The sequence below is a fragment of the Acanthisitta chloris genome, unplaced genomic scaffold, assembly GCF_000695815.1.
Source record: "Acanthisitta chloris isolate BGI_N310 unplaced genomic scaffold, ASM69581v1 scaffold23281, whole genome shotgun sequence".
NCBI classification, from domain to species: domain Eukaryota; kingdom Metazoa; phylum Chordata; class Aves; order Passeriformes; family Acanthisittidae; genus Acanthisitta; species Acanthisitta chloris.
In genome coordinates this window covers 47860-70404 of record NW_008655782.1, presented here as the reverse complement: position 1 = coordinate 70404, position 22545 = coordinate 47860, and the positions used below count along the sequence as shown (strand labels likewise).

Sequence of the window (22545 nt, the reverse complement as noted above, 5' to 3'; positions counted from 1 at the left end):
CAAGCAGCAAACCTACCAGGAGAGCTCAGCCTGCTACACTCAGTGCTTTGTTCACAGCTGGGAAAGCTATTGCACATGCATGTGCAGAGGCAGGATGCCTTTTCCTGCTCTTATTTACGCCAGCTGGCACCACAGTGCCCTCAGGAGCAGTGTTTTGATATCCCCATTTTATATTATAGTTGATAAAGCAAAAATCCCCACTTTTTCTACCAAACTGCACCATGGACAAGACTCCTGGACTGGCACAGGTAATGTTTTCAGCCAACATCCACTGGTTTTGTGGTCTAAGGTGTAGGAATGGGAAGCACCAAGACAGAATAAGCTCATGGAATAGAGTTTGAATTACCAAAGAAAACGATTCTTGTTTCTCAAAATTAACCTTTAAGAGAGACAGTCTAATTGGCTTTGCTAGAAGTTGACCATACATCAAGAAACAAGATGACATTAGTTTTCTCCTCTCATTAGAGACAGTAGAGACAGTTAGTGTTACTAACGACATCCTCTCAGTGGGAGAATTCCTTTCATTGCTGTTCCAAGGAGCAAACAGACCCATCAGTTGTCAGTGTAAGGCCAAGAGCAGTGACAAGATGTGTGCTCTTGGGAAGTGTGAAGATAAAAGTTACAATCTCAGCAGCAGCATTAAAAATAGAACCTAGGTTTGTGTTTCTTAAACTTTAGAGGCAGAAACAAGAATCATCCAATGGTATTCCCAATATCTATCAAATATGATCATTGAGATAAATTTTCACACACACAATCTGAGAAGGAGAATTATAGCTAAGAATTTACATGGTTTTTATGTCTTAAACACGACACAAACATGCACTGAGGAGCTCCAGCCCATGGGACCTGGAGCTAGCAGAGACTCTGCATGGCAGCTCTGCAGCCAGCGGTGGTGCTCAGAGCAGCAGGGCAGGCTGCAAGAAGCCCATGCTCCTGGGTTTCTGTTTCATAAGTTGTGGTTTTGCCTCTGGAACTTCCAACCAGACACATTTTCCACATGCAATTAAGTAATGGTGAGTGAGTTGTGGGACGTGACGTTTAATTTTCAACGGCTGGAGAAAGTAACACAGGAGCTGCAGGCAAGATCATTAATCTCCTCCAGATCCTCTGAGCTGCCAAGGATAGCAACTCATTCCTCACTGTGCTAATGCTGCTCTTCCATCATTTCTGTGTATGCTGTACCAGGCAGAGCCATGCCAGTAAATGTACACATTTATATGCATTCACCCACAGATTATTACATTGTTCACAGGCAAAGATGTGTATGAGTGAAGAATATAAAACAGTATCAAGTATGATGTATATGCTGGTAGGAAGACCACACTATAAAATGGCATGGGGGTAAGTGCCCAACAAAAGTCACAGCTGGAATTTATTCCTAAATACACATTAATGAAATTCCAGTGTATTAAAGCATATATGAGTCCTAGGAAAGAGGCAGCTTCTTCCCAGAGCTCCTGCCCAGGGTCATAAGAGCAACACTTCCTGAACTACTGAGTGAATGTATGCAGGTGTCTTTAATTCGCATACAAAGAGGAAAACTTTTCATGCTTGGAGCAAAATAAAAATGCCCACATGTCATTTTTATGCAGATGAAAGGTTGTTTTAGCATATTCCCTCCCACACAATTCATCTCAGTGCTCCTTGGCGAAGCCAGGCTTCCCCTCCGTACAAACAAACCCTAGCTCACTTTTAAAATCCTCTTTTGATGCCTACGCAAAGCTATCCTTCACACTTCCACCCAGCCCATGCTCCATGTGTTCCATCCATGCTTGCCTGCTGCTCTCCCAGCAGTTCACTCTCCAGCCCCAAGCACCATTTTCACTCCCTCCCGGCAGTCTGGCTGAGCAAGCTGCCCACTCCAACTCTGTGCTGCACCAACCTAAAGCATTTGGAGAAGTTGTGGGAGAAGCAGCTCTTATCAGGGTGCTCTCAAACTCAAGAGGAATAGCTTGAGTCTTGAGCAGATGCCTCTAAAATAAGCACTCAATTACATTAGATTAATCCTTTTTACATTATTAAGGAGAACTCTACTGTTCCAAAAAGAATAGTCAAGGAAAAGGTTTATTCCACTTCAAAGAGAACTGAGCAAGTTCAGCATTTGCAAAACAGGCTAAATATGTAAATATGTCATGCAATAGGCTAAAGTACAACAAATGTCTTGGTGAGAGCTGTTCTTACCTTATGAAAACCAGCTTGACCTTTGATGGGGCAGTTTTAATGATGGCAGAAGCATTCTGATGGCTTCTTCCATACAGTATCTGATTGTTTATCTGTTAAAAGAAAATGATTTTCATGTAAGTGGAGAAGTATGCCTTGTTTTAATTTATACCACCAAGGCTTCCAAGTTTGCTGTGGGATAAGGAGATACGACTCAAAGAAAATCTAGATCTATATAAAACAGGAAATAATGCAGAGCTAATTTACTGTTATTCGGAAGCCACAAGTGAGAGAAATCTTTCATAGATCCCTAGAATTGTAAGATTTCCCAGATTTGTGGAAAACAACTTGATCTGAGAAGAATCCTATAGAAAAGATTGCAGCAGAGTTTCTGAGACAGACACTTCTCTACCTTACCTGCAGACAACTGGCATTTAAAAAAACTTAGGCTATTAAGACTCTGCTGACTTCTCAGTTCTGCTGAAGGAAACAGAACTAATAGTCGTGGAGACAAAGGACCATTTAAGGACATCCCACATCAGTTTTGCTGTAATGGATCTAACACCTAAACACAGAAACAGACCCCAAGTACAACTTTGAACACTTTTACTGTGTGCAAGCAAATGCTGCAGTTTTCAGAGGGAAACAGCTTGGCTATGAACATGAGCCAGAGAGTGCCCAGGTGGCCAAGAAGGCCAATGGTATCTTGGTTTGTGTCAGCAGGCCAGTGACTGTCCCCCTGTGCTGGGCACTGGTGAAGCATCTCCTATCCTGGGGTCAGTTTTGAGCACCTCACAACAAGAAAGACATTAATAGGCTGGAGCATGTCCAGGGAAGAGAGATGGGAATGGAGCTGGGGAAGGGGCTGGAGCACCAGGAGAGGCTGAGGGAGCTGTGGGGGCTCAGCCTGGAGAAAAGAAGGCTCAGGGGAACCTTCTGCTCTCTCCAACTCCCTGCCAGGAGGTGCAGTCAGGTGGGGTCAGGCTCTGCTCCCAGGGAACAAGGGACAGGATGAGAGGAAACAGCCTCAAGCTGTGCCAGGGGAGGTTTAAATTGGATATTACGGAAAATTTCTTCATGGAAAGGCTTGTCAAACCCAGACACAGCTGCCCAGGGCAGTGGTGTCACCATCCCTGAAGGGATTTAAAACCTTTACAGATGTGGCACTTGGGGACATGGCTAGTGGTGGCCTTGGCAGTGTTGGGTGAACAGTTGGACTTGATGATTTTAGAGGGCTTTTCCAACCTAAACAATTCTATGATTCAATACTCCAATTTTTTCCTCCCACTCCTAATTTACAACATAATATTTACATTCTCATTTGATATACCAATGCTGTTTAAAACAATAACGATAACGGAGCCCAGGAACAATTTACTAGTGATTATAGAAGGAATTTTTGTTACTGCAAATGTTTGTATTGGATTTGGGGTTTGTGTTCTTAGAAGATTTTTTTCATTCAAACAAGAAGTAACTGGCCAAGTCTTCCAGCCTTGTGTGATATGGGCTAGTTAGTCATATTGGGAACAATACTCCTGTCTTATTTCTGCGGGTCAAAGCAAAATACAAGTTCATCAGCTAAATAAGGACAATTCAAGGGCAAGAATAAACCCTCTAACACTTGATTACTCATTGAGATTGAAGTGCAAACCATCTACCTACCAAGTCATTTACTGTACAAAGAGGGACCCAAGAAAGGCCTGCCAGGGTCTGAGCTGGCATGAAATGATCAGCACTGAGGAAATAACACCACATGAACACTCCTAAGGGTTTAATATGGTTCTGTCTGCAACTGTCATGGTGGCAAGGACAGGGTGAGATGCAACACCCTAGGCCACACTTCATTAATCAAAGATAAATTTCAAAATCCAGTGAGAAAACATGAATGCTCAGTTGCATTCTGGCTTCAAGCTTGACTCGAAACTTTCAGTGAGTTTGTTGACTTAATTTCTCTAAGTTCAAGAATAAATTATTCCCTGGGAATACTGTATGCTCTACAAATTGTTTGGATTTAGTTAAATTACCATCAATTTTTCTAAACAGCAGACTTCTTAGATTAAAATTTATAGTCTTTACTCTGCCTAGATTAATCCTATTCACTACATGTATCAAATAGTCCCAAATTTAATTAGCTGTGAGCTGGGTCTGTAAGTTCTAATTATTTAATTACACCAAAATGAAAGTATAATCAAAGTAATATATCTCCACAAGGTTTTGGAGTGTCCCACATAGTTATTAAAGACAGTATTAATTTTTCTTATTTAAAAAAAAGGTCACTTTCTTTAGCAAAGTAAATTAATGTTCTGTTAGCTGCAGATACCACAGTGATGAGCAAAGCACAAAAGCCTACTTAAATAAAACAAGAAGGAGAACATCTAGGATTTCAGCAGAAACACCATTTTAAATCTTTCAAACTAAATAAAGTAATACATCAGATTAACCAAATATTACTTTGGGAGTCAAAACCTATAAATCTGTGCTTTACTTTTTTCAATAGAGATTAGAAAAAGAAAAACAAAGCCGGGACTAAGCAAAAGAAATCAACTGATCTAAATCAACCTCAAGTCTTCTTTAAATGTCTCTTTCCATAACTCCTTGGAAAGTCAGCAGAGCACAGAGAAAGATAAAAACATGCTACAGGTATGAGGTCAGGTCAGCACACAAGTTCAGTCTTTACTATAATCACACATTGCTTTATAGCAGATTGAATCACATATCCCAAATGTTCTGTTGCCTTCACCTACAAAACCTTTGGTTTACAGTTTCATTCACTGAAGTAGCAGAAAGTACAAACTCACTGAAATCTGAACTCTTAAATTAAGAGGGGAAAAAATTTAAAGGACTGTTTGCTTCCCAAACTTTAATTTGCAGAAGAGAAACATTAGATATGGATATTTTTTAAAAAAAAAAGAACACTGTTTTTACTACATGGCAGTAATGGAAATCCATAAAATTAGCATCATCTGATTTTTATGAAAATCATGTTAAATGATACCTCAAAGCTAGTAAAAGAACTGGCATAGCTTTCTGTAATAATTATTTCTTTGTACCAATGCATCGGGTTCCTTCTAACCACAGGAATTGTAGCATTTCAGGATACAACCAGACTCTGAAACAATGGGAAAAGTTTCAAAAACATTTTTATCAGTCCAATTTTATATACTGAAACCCCATAAAATACACCAAGTTCCCAAATAATAAAGCATGAGGAAAACATTGGAGAGAAAAAATAATTAAGAATGTGAATTTCCCTTTCATCACCAAATTTCTTGCTGGGCACATGTTCAAACATGTGCATCATCTAAAGTGATCAACAGACCGTAAACTCCACAAGGACAGAAAATCTCCTGCCCTGAGCTGGCAGCTGATCCCTGTGGTTCCCACCTAGGGAGTGTGGAGGAGGCTGGAAAAGCACAGATTGCCTGTGCCCTCCTGCACAACAACTTCCCCATCACAGCTCTACTTATTTGCAGCTTTAAAATCACCATCCAAAACTAACCATAGCTGGTCAACTTTGTACACTATGTGTAGGAATCCAGAATCATAGAATTTTAGGGGCTGAAACGGACCGTGGAGATCATCCAGCCCCAACCCCCTGCCCTGGGCAGGGACACCTCTCACCAGAGCAGGTTGCTCAAGGCTTCATCCAGCCTGGCTTTGAACACTGCCAGGGTTGGGGCAGCCACAGCCTCCCTGGGCAACCTGTGCCAGTGTCTCACCACCCTCACAGGGAAAACTTCTTCCTGATATCTAGCCTAAATTACCCCTCTTTCAATCTGAATTCACTAGAACCCCCTGCCCTGGGCAGGGACACCTCTCACCAGAGCAGGTTGCTCAAGGCTTCATCCAGCCTGGCTTTGAACACTGCCAGGGTTGGGGCAGCCACAGCCTCCCTGGGCAACCTGTGCCAGTGTCTCACCACCCTCACAGGGAAAACTTCTTCCTGATATCTAGCCTAAATTACCCCTCTTTCAATCTGAATTCACTAGCCCTTGTCATGTCACTGCAGTTCCTAACCAAGAGTTCCTCTGCAGCTTCCCTGGAGCCCCTTCAGATCTTGGCAGGTTGCTCTGAAGTCTCCACACAATCTTCTGTTCTCCAGGGTGAACAGCCCCAACTTCCTCAGCCTGACTTCACAGTGGAGATGCTCCACTGTGGCTCCAACCAGCAACACTGTGGCCTCCTCTGGACTTGCTCCAACAGTTCCATGTCCTTCTTACATTGAGGGCACCAGAACTGCACGCAGTATAGCAGGTGGGGTCTCACGAGAGCAGAGTAGAAGAGGAGAATCACCTCCCTTGACCGGCTGCTACACTCCAGTGGATGCAACCCAGGATCCAATTTAGTACTTTTGTACACTACAAAGCACATTACAAAAGCATTTGTTTCCTCCTTTGAAAAGACCAAAAGGACACTGGAACAGGTTGTGCCCCATCCCTGGAGGTGTTCAAGACCAGGCTGGACAGGGCTTGGAACAACCTGGGCTAGTGGAAGGTGTCCCTGTCCATGGCATGGGGTGGAACTAGGTGAGATTTAAGGTCTCCTTCCAACCCAAACCAGTCTGTGATGTTACTCTATGATTCTGTAACGATCCCACAACAAAAAAACCTGAGAATAAAATGCCACTCTCCCACATTTTAAAACAGAAGTGGCATTGTGAATTTGGCTGGGTAGCTCATTTACTTGGGCAGAATACTGCTGTATCTATTATATTATCACAGCATAACTTCTATTTATCTAAGCATCTCAAAATAAAATAGCAATAAAAATGCATTTAGCACAAGAGCTCTCTGGCTTTGAGCTATGACAAAAATGGCATAAAGAATGAAAAGATAATAACTGCCTCTCAGGCAACAATCCAGAGTGAACAACAGACAAACGTACAGTGATTCTTGACTCTGAAGACTGGTTTTTACTCTTTCAAGAAGTGTTGTGGTCTTCTAGAACAAAACACAGAATCCCACAATGGTTTAGGTTGGAAGGGAACTTAAAGATCATCTCATTCCAACCACTCCGCCATGGGCAGGGAAACTTCCACATCCAAACAGGCAGTTTCCTTCCACCTCCTGCCCCATCTGCAGGAAGATGAGCAGGGATGGGGAGATGAACATCCCAACATCAGTAATTTAGCATAACGGGGCTCTGAACAGCCTGGTTCATTAACAGAACACAGTTGACTCTCTTATGGAGAGATGATAATAATAATAATAGCAGGGTGGATTATTCAGTGTGAATAAATTCTACCAACAGGACAGACCCATGCAGAGCTCAGGAGCAGCAGGGCTCAACAGCACAGGTACAGCTCCGGGTGAACACGCTGTGGGCCATGCTGGGCACAATCAGCCACAGGACTGAGCCCAGGCTAATAAGACACGAAGCAGTGCAGACACCTGCACTAAAACAGCAAGAGTTCAAGGCAGGAGCACCACAGATGGTTCCTTTGCTTGGAAAAAAGAAGGGAAAAGAAGAACTTGTGTCCTGTAAAAAATAAATTCTTCTGCACAAGGGACCAAATTCTGACCCAAGTAGTTTTCCTTTATGTATGAAAGTAGGATGAAAGGATCTTCTCCCTCAAAAAGCTGTTTTCTCCAGCCACATACCCATCCAAAATATATCACCAGAGGGGGATTAAAAAGTAATGATTATATGTAATTTTTTCTGTGACCTGCATTTCCCTTGATACACAGGTTGTGAAAACAAGCCAGGATCATGCCTCCAAAGGACTAGTGCTGTTTGCAGAAGCTAAAAGTTAGATGATACTTCATTAATTCAGTGACAGAAGATTTTATGAATAAGGCACTGAGGCAGTCTGGCAGCATCCCATATCTTTCAATTGAATCCAATCAAACTCCAGTTCAAAAGAAAAATGAACCGGTAATATCCATCTATCCATATCTCCATCCCATTAACCTTAACTCCATCAAAAGCCACAGGGAATAATCTGCCCACAGGCAGCAGGATCCACCGTGGATGAATGGAGCAAGACTAACCAACAGGATTCACCAGGGCACCCCAGGAAAGTGCAGAAATGCCAGGGGCTTTCCAAGATGTGAATCCCTTCTCTTGCTGGTATGTTCCAGCATTCAAAGCTGATGTGTAACCAAAGATGCATAAGCAAATATACTTAAAACATGCAGTTAGATGAGAACCAAACATGAATTCTGTCATTTTCTCACTTTTGAACACCTTAATTTGAAGTTCTGCGCTTCTAAATCATTTTGCTGTAAGAGACACTGCAAGCAAAGCCAACTGACCACCTTGACCTCTGCATCCTTGGCATGGAAGTAGCATCAAATCATACTGGAGATATTCAAAAGACACCTGGACACAGTCCCAGGCAACTAGTTTGAAGTGGCCCTGCTTGGGCAAGGGGGTTGGACCAGATGACCTCTGGAGGTCCCTTCCAGGCCCAACCACTCTGTGATATTCCTGCCTCAGTGACCCATAGACCTCCTGGGTATGAGGATTCCTAATGGGTACCGTAATACTTATGGAACCTAACCCTGCCCATTAGTTCCATTCCAGTGCTATTTGCATCACACTGAAATGCTTTTAAAATACCAAAAAACCAGAGCTGTGAATAACTGACCACTGGTGTGAACACGAGATGTCTGTACATGACTACTGCAGGATGTCTGGACACTGGATACATACTCACAGGGGACCAGAATGAGATCAGCACATCCTTTCCTATAAAGGAATTGTACTTCTGCACACTGGTGGCACAATTTTGATTTGATTGCAAAGGTAAACAAGAGAGATAGTTACTAAAGTCTCTTTGAACTTCAGTTTATTTGAAGTTTGGCATTTTTGAGATGGAGAACCTCACTTTCCTGACACTGAATAAAAAAAAAATCATCATTTTATCTCCAGCTTAACAGGGAGAGGAATTAGGGCAACATCACCACTTTGGAAAATGCTCTTTACAACACGGCTCATCCATGCAAATCCCAAGCCTTGAGGAATATGTGATTAATCACAGATGGTGCATCTTTCAAGTACTGTTGGCAGTACTTTTCCTCTCCCAGGAACTACCTGTGATATGCACAGAGGAAAATAGTACATGAGTCCTTTCAACTGGTATACACTCAAAATTCAGTGATTTTCCTTTTTGTACCATTAGAATTCAGTGTCAGGGACAGAAAAACTCATAAATTTGAAGGAGAAAGTCATTTTCCTACCCTACTCCATTATGGTATAGACCTTCATAGCATTTGTCACACTTAAAATGAAAATAATAAACTTCAGATGGGGGTGTTTTTACAGCAAAACAAGTCTTGTACTCTGTGTACTGAAACCCCCTAATTACAGAACTGTTAGACAATGACAAATGCTTAGAAAATTCGGAGTACTCCCAAGGCATCCCCAGGCAAAGTCAAGAAATGAGGGGAAAAAAAATAGGTGGTTTTCTGATTGCACAGAGAGTTGCTGAAAGATCAAAGAAATACCACCCACGGAGAGCAGCAGGTCAGCATATCCCTGCTCTTCACTGAGAGCTTCTCTCTAAAGGGAAGATCCCTAGGGATGGATGATTTTTTTAAAACACTGAAGCAATCGTGACTTGGGGAATCACTGCAGGTACCGCAGCAAAGTGTCATTTTGCAACAGCCAGAAAAATCAGACGAAGTGTAGGAAAGCTGAGGTTTCAGTCTGAAGGTGAAGCATGGAGATGGGAGAAAAACTGAAGACAAAATACACCACTTGCTAACAAGCTCTCTTGGCTCGTGGGTGAACTCGTGCCAGACACAACGAAAGAAAATAAGTATTTTAAGTTACAACAGATCAAACCAGATTATAGCATGAAATTTATTTTCAGGAGAGGGAATATCCCTGTCATCTGTAAAAACACATATGGTAACGTTGAGGGGGTTTTGGTTTTTTTAATGTAAGGTGTGAATTTCCCTGTAAAACCACATATGCACTAGGAGGATAGATTTACTGTCCCCTTCCTGCCTTTCAACAGTCCCTCCCTACACAGAGCTTGTGAACATGCTGAGAGCACAGACTTCGCTGACAAGACATTAGTTTTCACAGGCCAATGATTTTTGTTTCACTGAAAACACATTTACCTGCCAAAGGCCAAGTTCTCAGTTGGCATAAATCAGCACAGCTCCTTGCTTCAGCCACCTAATTCCACTCGCAGGCTTTATTTAAGGTTCAAATGGTGGCTTCACATATGCCTCTCCCTCTCTCCACATGAGCCTTCCTTAGGACTTAAAGGAAAACACTTACTTCTAGAAGTTCATCACCAATATGCATCCTTCCGTCTCGTCCTGCAGGTCCATCTGGATTGATCCCAACCACAAAGATGCTCATACGAGAACGGTCCTTGTTGCCAGCGAGGCTGAGCCCCAGCCCATTTTTGTCTTTCTCAAGCTCAATAATGTGCAACTCTCCTGGGAGATCTGCATATCTTTGTCTGATTTTTTCTGGAAAGGTCAAACACAGAATGAGTTAGAACATAAAAGAGCTTACATGCAGATGTTGAAGGACCCATACAAATATGCCAAAAATTTATGGCTTCTCAGCAAATAAGTGTTTTGAACAGAGTTTGTTTTCAACACAGGCCCTAAAATACCATTTGCTGTGCCTGTATCACTCACACAGCAAAATGCAGCATCATCTGTGAATATTACTCACAGTAAACCCACACCAGATTAATTATTTGTACAACAGGCTGGTTCTAAACCAAAATTCTTCTGAAAGGAGAGTAAACAAGGAAATTCCAGAGGCACCTTTACCTCACAAAAACTATCCATTTCAGGAAACTCTCATAAAGTTCGAGCTGGTTAATTAACCACTGTGGGAAACTGAAGCACTTAACGGTTCAAACATTACTGCAGTCTCACATCTCAGGGTAAAACCTTTTGCTTCTTTCAGGTGACTCAGGAATCTGCTCACCATGCTCTGCTTAACACGACATGCTGCAGGTGATTACGCAGAGCAGATGTCAGTGACAATGTATAGGAGTGATTACACTTTTAAATGCAGCCTCACTTGATATTAGGGTGGTTATTTGTCTCCCATTGACATTTCAACCATTGCTGTGACAGAGCTCAATACATTTACACAGTTACTTGGAGCACACAGCGTGGCTGTGGATGCTGACAGTTTAATCTGAATGTCTTCTCACCACTGGCACAGAAACATCTATCACTACTGCTTGTGAGGGTGGTTTTTCTTTCTCTTTGCTTGTCCTTTGCAGATTTTAAAGCCAGTTTAAACCACCTCCTGGACCCAATGCTTCAGTTGAGCCACATATTTAAAAAAGCAAGACGAAGTATATTGCTGTGGCTGATGTCACCTTTAATACAGAGCTCAAGGTGAAAGAAACTGCTGCATTATGCATTAAAAGAAGAAATAAGGCATATTATATGTTCAACCATATCCCTGAGTCAGCAGCAGGAGCTAGATCAATATTAGCTACTACCATTCTCCTGGGGAAGCATATTTTAATAATATGATTTAACCACTGTAGTGAATGTTCCCATGACAACAAGAAAGAGGGAAAAGAGCTGTGGAAGGTGAGAGGGAGGCAACTAAACAGGAATAAAAAACTGCTGAGAAGAAAGATGATGAAGTAGAAGTGTTCCTTCCACAGTCCCTGTGCTGCCAGGGTGATTTAGCCAAACCTGGGTCATTCCCAGCATCTCTCCCCTCCACTGGTCCTTCTCGAGTTACTGTTCCAGCTGCAGCAGTCCCTTGTGCCTTGGCAAAGATGCTGGGACATGGGGAGCAGTCTCCCATCTCCAACCACAGATGCACCCAAGAGAATTACCTACACTCAGAGCAACACACACAAGAACCAGCTCTCCTGTCCCTGTATTTACAGGCTGGCATTTTCCTGCCACGCTCAAAATCCCCAGTGCCTGAGCCTAAAATCCTGGCGGTGTAAATTAAGGGTGAGATGTTATCCTTGGGAAGCTGTTAAAAGCCCTACAGAGGTCTGCACAAAACCAGAGTATCATAAAAAAATAGAAACCTCATTTGTTACTATCAATTATACACCAAAAATTCACACAACTGCATTAAATGGTAACCCATGTAGCTTCATAGTTCTTTGATGTATTTCATAATTAATGGGGTAAAAATGTGATTAGGGGTGTGATTTGCAACTTGAATTTGGAAAGTGTTTTTTCTTCTTAGTATGCAGGCTATCTCCTGATAAAAAGACCAGTAAGGGAGAAAAGGCCTCAAAAATGGTGCTTCTGAAAGCACGGGAGATACAGGCACACACACAGCCACACCAGGTTTATTCACACCACTGAGGTTTCCTGTTCTTTGCCCTCAAAACAAAGTTCTGAATAGCACTAAGACATTTGCCGCCCACCACAATCAGACAAATAACTCATTACAGTGCAGCAAGTAGCTGCAGCATATCCCAGACCAGGTCAGCAGCAGAAAAAGGTTTTCTTAATGATTGCATTTGTGTGGAAAGAATGCTGTTGACTGATCACTGCTCTGCCACAGTTCTTTCCACTGTACACAGATAACACCTCTCACTGTCATTTGCCAGGAGCAAGGAACATGTCTAAAGCATATTTTCAACAACTCCTAGTTGGATGCAGAGCTGAAGCAAGGAACACACACGATTAAATGTTGTACAGATGAACCTGCATATCTTCAGAGATTGCTTCAAAACACACTTCTTGCATGTCAGTAAAACTGCTTGAAATTCCCCAGCATGAACAGCCCGGTAACTGCACACATACACACACACGTTGCTCCAGCCTCTGCCTGCAGCCAAGCACCTCCAAGACTGCCAGTATCACTAAGTCTGTAATTCTGCAGTGTTTCCTCCCCAAAATGAGCTTTCTCACATGGGAAAAATGTTAGCAGTTCAGAAGTACATGTATATTCCTGTTCCATGCTGGGCTGAAACTAAAAGGAAGTTTTAGTCCACCAAAAATTAGAAGTTAGGGCAATTGCCTGGGATGAGATAGAGCTCCACTAACGTTTCTGGTCTGCCTGCATTGGACCAGGACTGGAAACCTGGTGAGTCGACTGCCAGCTGCACCATAATCCCCCACTGTGGGAACAAATCTTATCTGGGCAAAAAACAGAGACCAACTCCAGGGGTCATCAAATTGCTTTATTTATTAAGCGACTGGGTTGTTTTTTGGGTTCTTTTTAAAGAGGTTTTTTTCCCTGCTGCATTATTTGTTTGGAAAAGAAACCCCTTCCTTACCCAGAAGGAAGCCTCTGTGTGGACTAAGCCCTTCATTCTAAACGACCATAGTGATTTACGAAGCAACTATTTGAAATGGCTGAGGTGACTAAGTGGTAAAATAGTGGGAGAGCACAGAGGAAAGCCAAAAAGATGCTACGTGCTGAGCACCATTTCCAGCCCTGCAGGAGGACACGGCTCTCGGCGCTGCCGGAGAAAAGGCACAAGTGTGTGTACACGCTCATGCACGTAGGGACCAGCAGAGATGTCCCTGCCTTTAAAATCAAGCCTCCCTTAGCACATGCTGCCTCCTTCCTGGCCAACAGAAGGTTCTGGCTCTCTCCAGCCCCACCTCCTGCAATTAAACCCTGGAAGGGCTGTCCTCGCCAGCCTCCCATCGCAAATGAGAGTGTGCTATTCCCAGTGGTGTTGCTTTACTCATCCAGTCTGCATACAAATATCCTTTGGGCATCCAGCTGACTTCCTATAACATTGTCATCTTAGTCTCAGTTTGCCCCTTACTAAGAATCTCCTAAGATTATTTTAAACAAGTATTTACTGCTTAAACAAACGTGCATTCAAGGCATCGTCTTTTTAATGCCTTTTTCAGCTGGTTTTTTTTCCCCTCCAGCTGGTATCACTTTTCAGTTCTCTGCCTAGCGTTGGGGAGCCAGTTAGCATCTGCTTTTGCGAAGAATTCCATTATCTGCCTTCATTACCAGATACTTTACACAAGGCAATTGTAATTCTGTTGTTGCTGCATTACACATGGGACGTGGCGTTTCTTGTTTTGGCGTTTCTTGTTTTGGCACTACACGGAGCTGTTTCCACATTCGGTGACAATATGCCTATCACAACTTCTGCAAACATATCTCACCAAGGATATTTAACCACCTAATATTGCACCCAGTTTCTTTAAGAAAATATTACACAGATGTAATGTGAACTAAAAGCAAAAGTAAGTGCTTTAGGGATCCCTTCTGCAATAATATTTCCCTGTTATATTAGCAGACAATTACATTTCAAAGAGAAACCCTGGAAATGGAAGACAACTGCTTTCAAACAATATACTATTATGCTGCTGCATATGTTTCTCTGCCTCAGCCACTATTCCTATTATATTAAACAGAGAGATAAAAGAAATAAATGGGGACAATATGCTCAGGATATTGGAGTTTGCATGATGTAGTATTGCAACAAATACACAATTTATCTGCACAGCAAAACCAGACACCACTTCTCAGGAAGGCAAAAGGCTCTTTAAATTACAGATATATAAAGCACTTGTAAAGGGCTGTTTCCCAAACCTGCTGAAATCTCCAGTTAAATGAGCTGAAAGGGAAGAGGTGTTGCTTTGGAAAATGGGGTCTCTGTGTGATGCAAATGAAAGTCCATCTAGAAAGGTAAGAAGAAAAAAGAAAAAGCTCTGGATGACTCAGCTAGGTGATTGGGTTTGGTACCAAATGCTCAATATTAAAACTGTCAAGGCAGGATACAGAGGCAAAAAAGGGGGAAAAACACCACAAAGAGAGATGACAGCTGATATTTGTATCTAGAAGGTGATAGTGAGGATTTTACATCCCTCTCGCATCACCTCAGAGAACTATTAGCAACATATGCTGGCTTTTGGAGACTTTACAATGACCTCATTTATCAGCCCTTGCTCATTCTAATGGGTTTAGCTCCTATTTTTATCACATAGCACATAACATGGTTACAGCCCTGGCCCTTCCCGAGATTTCCCTGCTCAGACAGCAGAGCTGCAGCATCACAAACACTGCTCACTTAGCAATGATAGACATCAGAATGCAGGCAGCATCCACTGCACAGAGCCAACCTTGCATATCAAGCAACTAATTCCCTTCTTGATTTCACTATAAACATTATAAAAATAATGTAGGAAGTCCCTTGAAAGCTAACCCTGGAGCTGTGAGGGCAGCACATCTAATTTACTGATTACAATTTACAAGCACCTAAATAAGCATATTGAAGGGACCATAATTGAACAAATGGGGTTTAGAATTCTCCCACTACTAATAATATAATAAGCTTATTGTTTTAATCTTCCCACTAGCCCTCTACTCAGCTCCAAGGTGGCAGACAGTGCTTCAAATCTTATCTCAAAAGCGATGCACTCGTCTGTTTTCACAAGATTGAAACTGAAAAACAGAGATAATTTCTGTATGCTTTCTTAAATTCCATTAAATCACTCCAGTTCTTCTCTTGGTGATCAGCATGTATGAGAACATTAGGGCAGTTGTATTCAAAATTGGTAAATCTAAATGGAGAAGCCAGAGATCATGTTCTGAGCACTGTCCCCCCAGTCAGGTGATGAGAGGAGAGGAGAGAGTCTGCTGGGTCTCCTTGTAAGTGCTGTTATCTCCCAACCTGGGGGCAGGAGCATCCCTGCATTGGAATGGAGCAGTTAGGAGCTCCCCATCTGATCCAGAGACTCAGCATGCCCTACAACCTCCCTCTGACAGCCAGACAATCCCTTTGGCAACACTTTGCTTCACGTACACCTTTTGGAAGTCATTTACCAAAACTGAGCAATCATCCTTTGGCATACTTCAACCAATGCCCCCACTTAAAAAAAAAGAGCTCCATGGCCCCTTCCTCCCCAAAACACTCTAACATTACTTTTAGTTCCACAAGGGAGAGAACATGTACCAGGTGCCACACAACAAAATCTCCTCTAGATGAACAGCTGAGATGTGGGTTACACACCCCCACAAACACAACTCACCCGACCTCAAGTGAAAAACATGCGTGCATTAAACTCTCCTAAGACAATATTCTTACCCTAACTTGAAGACTGCCTCTTTTCTTCCTTTTTTTTGGTGTGTGAATGAATTGGGCTATTATTTGGCATCTCCAAATTTCTTCTCTTCTCACTGCTCCCTCCAGCTCAGGCTCCCATTCCGTTTTGCTCCTCTCATGCCATGCAAACGCTTGCAGTAGCTACTCAGCTCACACAAGAAAACTTTCCTTCTCCTCCAATGCTCTCCTTAAATACCACTTGTCCCTCACATCACTTTGTAGAGCGGAAGGTAAAAATTTCTGCTACTGCTTGTTAACTAATCCAGGAAGAAGGGGATAATGAGAGCCTCCACAATGTGCTTCAAGTACCATTTCAGTTTGTTCCCGTGAGCAGGTGCCATTTAGAAACAGTAATCATTAATTATTTCTTCCTATAATCAAGGAACCATCACACCCAGAGACAACAGCAGAGGGAAAAGTGGCTGACAAACAGGTTAACTGCAGTCCATACCATCAGGGAGCATCTCTGTGCTTGCACCGTCTCACATCAACACTGAACAAATGGGAGTTTTTGGCAGCAATTTTTTCCTGATTCAGGCCAAAAGCTTCACTCTAAAGCTGTAGTTTTATTACACAGCATTTAAGTCCTCCAAGGAAGAGATATTGTATGTTTTTCTCTTTTAATTACATGGCAAGGCCATGATGAGTCTATTCACAGTGATGTTTACCCGAGATCTTTTAAAAGGAGATTTAGTGAAAGTGTGGCAAGTAGAGCATCCTGATGCTAATAATTGCTGATTATAAGGGAATCTGCCCTCCCCTGTACACAATACTTCCACTCATTTGCCTTTCAAATGATGCATTAACCCCCATGAAAGCACTTGGGTTTCCTCAGAAGTGACCTCCTCTGGGTGCTGTGATCTTGCAATCAGTCACTCAGTGGAGCTGAGCTCAGAGTGTCTCTGCTCCAGCTGGTGATCCCACAGCCTTACAGGTTTTGGAAGAAAGGACTGGCACACTGGTTGTTCCTTCTAGATAGGAGACACACCGCTGGAGCATCAGACTGCCACTAGTTGATTAAATACAATCAAATAGCAACAAAGATGCTTTTTTCTTTTGATAACATCCTCAGTGAGGATACAAATAGTTATGTGCAAAAATATATCACATCATGGTTATGTCTGGGCCCATAAAAGGCCCAGCTGAAGTCATTTTGAAGTAATTACATCCTTAAAACATGGGATAGGCTCCAAAGAGCAACTGCTGTACACCCCATTTTTAAGCTGTTGAAAAGATAATTGAGGAAAAAAAATCTCATAAAAATACTTTACTGTGTAATATTGCAATGTATTTTGTGGGACTGTGCAGTTTAAGTCATCTAAGGTCAACACTCTGCAGTCTTCAGAGCTTCCCAACCCGTGCAATGGTGATGGCACAGAGCAGCCTGGAGATAAGGCTCAGTTATCACAGCTGCCAGGCTCACACGCTGCACCTCCCCAGAGGAAAGCAGTCGTGCTCCTGCTCTGCTGAGGTTTGTCTAACACAGCTCTCCAGGAAGCTTGGATGTGTGAACAGCGTAAGAACATTAGGAAATTCTGCTTTCCATCTGCAAAGTCCCAAGGAAATGTTGGCTATCACCTGGCATCGACGTGCCCACCACACATCAGTGATCCATATGGATGCACAACACACACACACATCAAATTCCCAGATGATGTGACAGATAATGTTTTAATGACCTCTTTTACAATGCACTTTGGGAAAATATCTCACAATTTGCATAGAAATTTCTTTTCTAAGTCACTCTTTCTGGTAGAATCACAGAGCCATAGAATATCCAGAAGGGGCCCACAAGGGTCATCAAAGTCCAACTCCTAGTAGGAGCAGGTTTGGTTTGCTCCTGATCACATTCCTCTGTCAGGATAATAATATAATATAAAATGTTTATATTATATATAATCCATCCCTAACTTTGGATTTGAAAGCCGCTCATTCATTTGATGAAAGAGCAAGAGTGTCTGAATATTGGGAATTCCAATTCATTGCTTTTCTGCTTGCACGAACAAATGAATATCTTGAACATTTAAATTCTTCCTCCCCTGACAGTAATACAGAGAAACTTGATCAGTCAATGTTTCATCTTTAAATAATGATGTTCCCACAAAGCGACTGGCACAGCCATTATCTTGGAATATTCCTGCACAGAGTCTAATTAAGGAGAACAGTGTCAGACTATTGTCAGAAACTGTGAGTTTCCTACCTAATGAAGACTTTTAGAGTCCCATGACAAGTAACTGTAAGAGGCAGCACAGAGAACACCTCTCAGAAGATGAGGTGATGAGACATTTCTTGCTTAGTGATTCATTTAATTTGATTAAATGAAATTCAGCAAGTGCAAGTGCAGGTTTTGCACCTAGGGAGGAATAACCCCAAGCACCAGGACAGGCTGGGTGCTGACCTGCTGGAGAGTGGCTCTGTGGAGAAGGACCTGAGGGTCCTGGCGGACAACAGGCTGTCCATGAGTCAACACTGTGCCCCTGTGGCTAAGAAGGCCAATGGAATCCTGGGATTGCCAGCAGGTCAGGGAGGTGATGCGGCCCTTCTATTCAGCCCTCGTGAGGCCACACCTGGAGTATTGTGTGGACTTCTGGGCTCCTCAGTGCCAGAGGCACATAGAGCTCCTGGAGCAGGTCGAGAGTGCTGGGTCCAGTTCTGGGCTCCTCAGTACAAGAGGGACATGGAGCTCCTGGAGCAGGTCCAGGGAACAGCAATGATGATGCTAAAGGGACTGGAGCACCTCACTGATGAGGAAAGGCTGAGGGAATTGGGGCTGTTCAGTCTCCAGAAGAGATGACTGAGAGGGACCTCATTAATGGATTCAAGTCCATGAACAGGAGGTGCCAAGAGGATGATCAGACTCTGCTCAGTAGTTAACAGCAAAAATTGATGCCCAGGAAGTTCTACCTGACTATGAGGAAGAACTTTCCTGTGCAGTCACTGAGCACTAAACAGGCTGCCCAGAGAGGTCGTGGATTCTCCCCTCCCGGAGATATTCCAGACCCATCTGGACACAACCCTGAGCCATGTGCTCTGGGCTGGCCCAGCTGGAGCAGGGAGGTGGGACCAGGTGACCCACTGTGGTCCCTTCCAACCTAACTGATTCTGGGATTCTGTGATTAATTTAAGAACCTGCAATAAGAGCCTGAACCTCCTCCATCTGGAGGAGGTCTAGAGAAAATGGAAAACATTTGAATTTAATAACAAGGACGTTTTTGACTTGCAAACATAACCTGTATTGATGAGACCAAAGACTTACAGAAAATTCTTAATGGAAATTCTCCAGGGGAACTCCTACCAGTTGAGAAATGTAGGAAAAAAAACAAGCAATGTAAAACGTCAAATAAAATCAGAAGAGTTGCACTAACAAGCTATAAAGAAGACAAAGGACCTGGCTATGGAAGAGCAGGTGAAGAGGAGGAAACAATCATGATCAGCTATTTTAGTTGTGGTTTAATCCAATGGTGATCTTAATGATAAATTCTAATCCTCTTTATTTTTAGGTTTTAGTTATTTTGCTCAAGTTTGGTTCTAACTAGTTAGTTACTACAAAAAGACATTTATTTGCAGTAAAATATTGTATTTACATTGTATGTTTCTACTTTAGGCCAGTGTAAGGGATACAAGTATATATATACCTGTATCAAGCACTGGAATAGGGAGGTGGTGGAGTCACCATCCCTGGAGGTGTTTAAGAGGTGTCTGGATCTGACACTGAAAGATACGGTTTAGGGTTTAGGGGTTACAGCAGTGACAGGTTAGTGGCTGGACTCAATGATCTCAAAGCTCTCCTCCAGCCTTGATGACTCTATGATTCTAAGACAAATAAGACATATATAGCTGTAAGACACGTAAGTACATAAGGAAATATAAAATTTATGACACATCTGTTGAAATGCTCAAGATTTATCATGTCAGATATTTTGAAAAAGATTCCTTCTATACTATATATTTTTCCTGTTTCTCTTTGGACAGAAATGAGAATGCAATTAAAACATAAGCAACAGCTTTGTAATAAAAATATTGCACACAAACATGCCAATTGTGATTAATACAAGAAAAATGCTTTCACTGAAATGTCTTCCTCTAAAACTGGAATTTTAACCAGAAGCATTGTTATTCTCACAGCAGAAAATGGAGGTTCTATAGTGATCAAACTCGATTTTAAATGGTCTAATTTCCACTTTGTCAAAGGTTTCCTTTTGTCTGTCTTTGGGCCTTCACACACACCTCATTAACCACGAACATGGTGCAGTGACCTTGGAGGAGTTTCTGCCACCACTCCACGGCCACAAACACTTCCAGAACTTTCCAACTGCCAACTCTCAACTTCACACTCTCAGTTTTTATTCGCAGCCCAGCTAAGAAAAATATCCTTTTTCAGCTCCTAACAAGTTGTTCGAGTTTGATAAGCTATTTTAATTCCCACTCAATGAGTTGTGGAGAGAATAAGTCTTTGTTTCAGGCTGCTGAGGAAAAAGTCAAGTGCTGCATTTTTACTATGTTCAGAGCTGGGTCCAGATTTCCCAATTCTCTGGGTGCACACATACTTTAAATGAAAAAACTATTCAGGAAAATTATGCTAATAGCTTAGAGTATGCTCAGATCTATGTGTAGATTGCCATTGAAAACTTTCAATGCATGTTAGAAGCAGAAAATGTTTGATTTAAATGAAATGCAAATCTAATTTAAATTAAAAAGCTGCTTAATAATAAAAAGATGCATATCCAGATTTTAGAGGACAGGGTGTACTTCACTTCTGACCAATCCCACAATGTTCTTTAGTACTGTTTATTTCCTCATTTTTTTAACTTTAGGCAGCTATCAATATTTTGTTAAGATACATACCTGGTTTGTCTTCCATCAAGCTGATTACAGCTCCTCAAACACTTAGAAACTATGTGATGACTTCTGAAATTGTACTTGAATCATTAGGATTTGTTTGTTTAAGTGCAAACCTGAGTTTCCCCATGCCATGGTTTGCCTTTGGTTGCTGAGGTAAAATGAAAAGCAAGAATGAAAAACAACTTCAACACTCAGCACTGCTGCAGACTGCTGATTTCTCTGACTTAGAACAAAACAAATACAGACCTCTAAGTTCACTTTGAAGCCTCTTCTGCTAATAAAAAAACAATAATCAATATTGTACTGAATTTTTCTCTGTCTTCAGCACTGATGTGCATACTCCAGTATGACATCTAAATCACCGTATTACCTGTAGAACAGGCACCAGCTAACAGTGCCAACATGGGCAACTCTTGGCTTCAAGTCCAAGAGAGACCTACAATGAGTAAGATAGAAACCTACTCCCACATCTCCGAATGAGGTTTCTGATACCTAACTTGGCTCTCACAGGATTAAAGAAGTACAACTGGCAACCTCTGGTAACATTAATCCACAGGATCCCATTCCCAAGCCACCCTCTGAGCTACAAGACACAGCCAAGAGCAAGTGCTGGTGCATTGCTGTTCTCCTATCTTTATCACAGCCTCACATTCCTCTCCTGTTTAAGAAGCAGCAAACTGCAGCTCCCCTTTCTGTGTTTTGGGTTCTCATCGCCCTGGTCCAGCTGGCAGTGTGATGCAGAGCAGGATTTGCACAGCCCACGCCTGCTCATCACTTGCTTCACACTCAGCCCATGCACTTCATCACTGAGGTGGCGCATTAGCTCAAGCTGCATCCCAAAGCGAAAACCTTTTTCAGCCTTATGGAGAGGAGGACCAAAGAAAGGGACACCCAGTCCAGCAATCTAATCTTAGATCATGGGTTTAGCCCATGAGAAGGCCCATGAGAAGTGGAGCTGAAGGAGAACATCCTTCCTCCCTCCTCTGCTCAAGCCAGCTCTCGTGCCAGACTCCTCTGTGAGCCTGTGCAGGTTACCAACCCACCAGAAATCCATTCCTCTTCCATGGTAGAGCAGTTTTCAGCAGAACATTAGAGAAGGGTGACAAAGTAAGAATTTCTCATATAGGTGAACAACTGAAATGCAAACTCCCAGGCTGAAAACATATCATTTGATTAATGATGTTATTCCAAAAGACAAAGGTACCAACCAAATAAAGAATTAATTCAAATGTCTCAACAACAGTTTTTGGAAGAACTTTTAATTGTCCTATGTGATATAAACTGAAAATAAGTATGTGCACTGTGATAATAAGAACAGAGATTTTTCCAGCACTGAAAGTCTCAGTCAGACAGCAACTCCTGCATTTACACAGCAAACTGCCATTTGCCTTTTCCATCAGGTGAGGAGGAGAATCTGGACAGATGAATGGATAACAATTCCTCCTCAAACAAAAACCCCCATTCAATAATCCCATGAACTCATAAACCAGTTGCATGCTCTCCCTAAATAAGCCATGGATGTTATTTAATCAGCTGTCTTAAGAGTCTATTGA

At 42.3% G+C, this 22545-nt stretch overlaps 1 protein-coding gene across 1 annotated transcript in view; it reads right to left on the bottom strand.

Annotated features, from left to right (window-relative positions):
• Window positions 1–2180: 2180 nt before the first annotated feature.
• Window positions 2181–22545, bottom strand: part of LOC103811119 (inaD-like protein) — a gene marked incomplete at its 5' end in the record, with an annotated part of 68203 nt that continues 47838 nt past the window's right edge. The window contains 2 exons of the mRNA XM_009084070.1: window positions 2181–2276; window positions 10396–10592. Coding sequence (XP_009082318.1) covers window positions 2181–2276; window positions 10396–10592 — 293 coding nt within the window. The remainder of the gene's footprint in view (window positions 2277–10395; window positions 10593–22545) is intronic.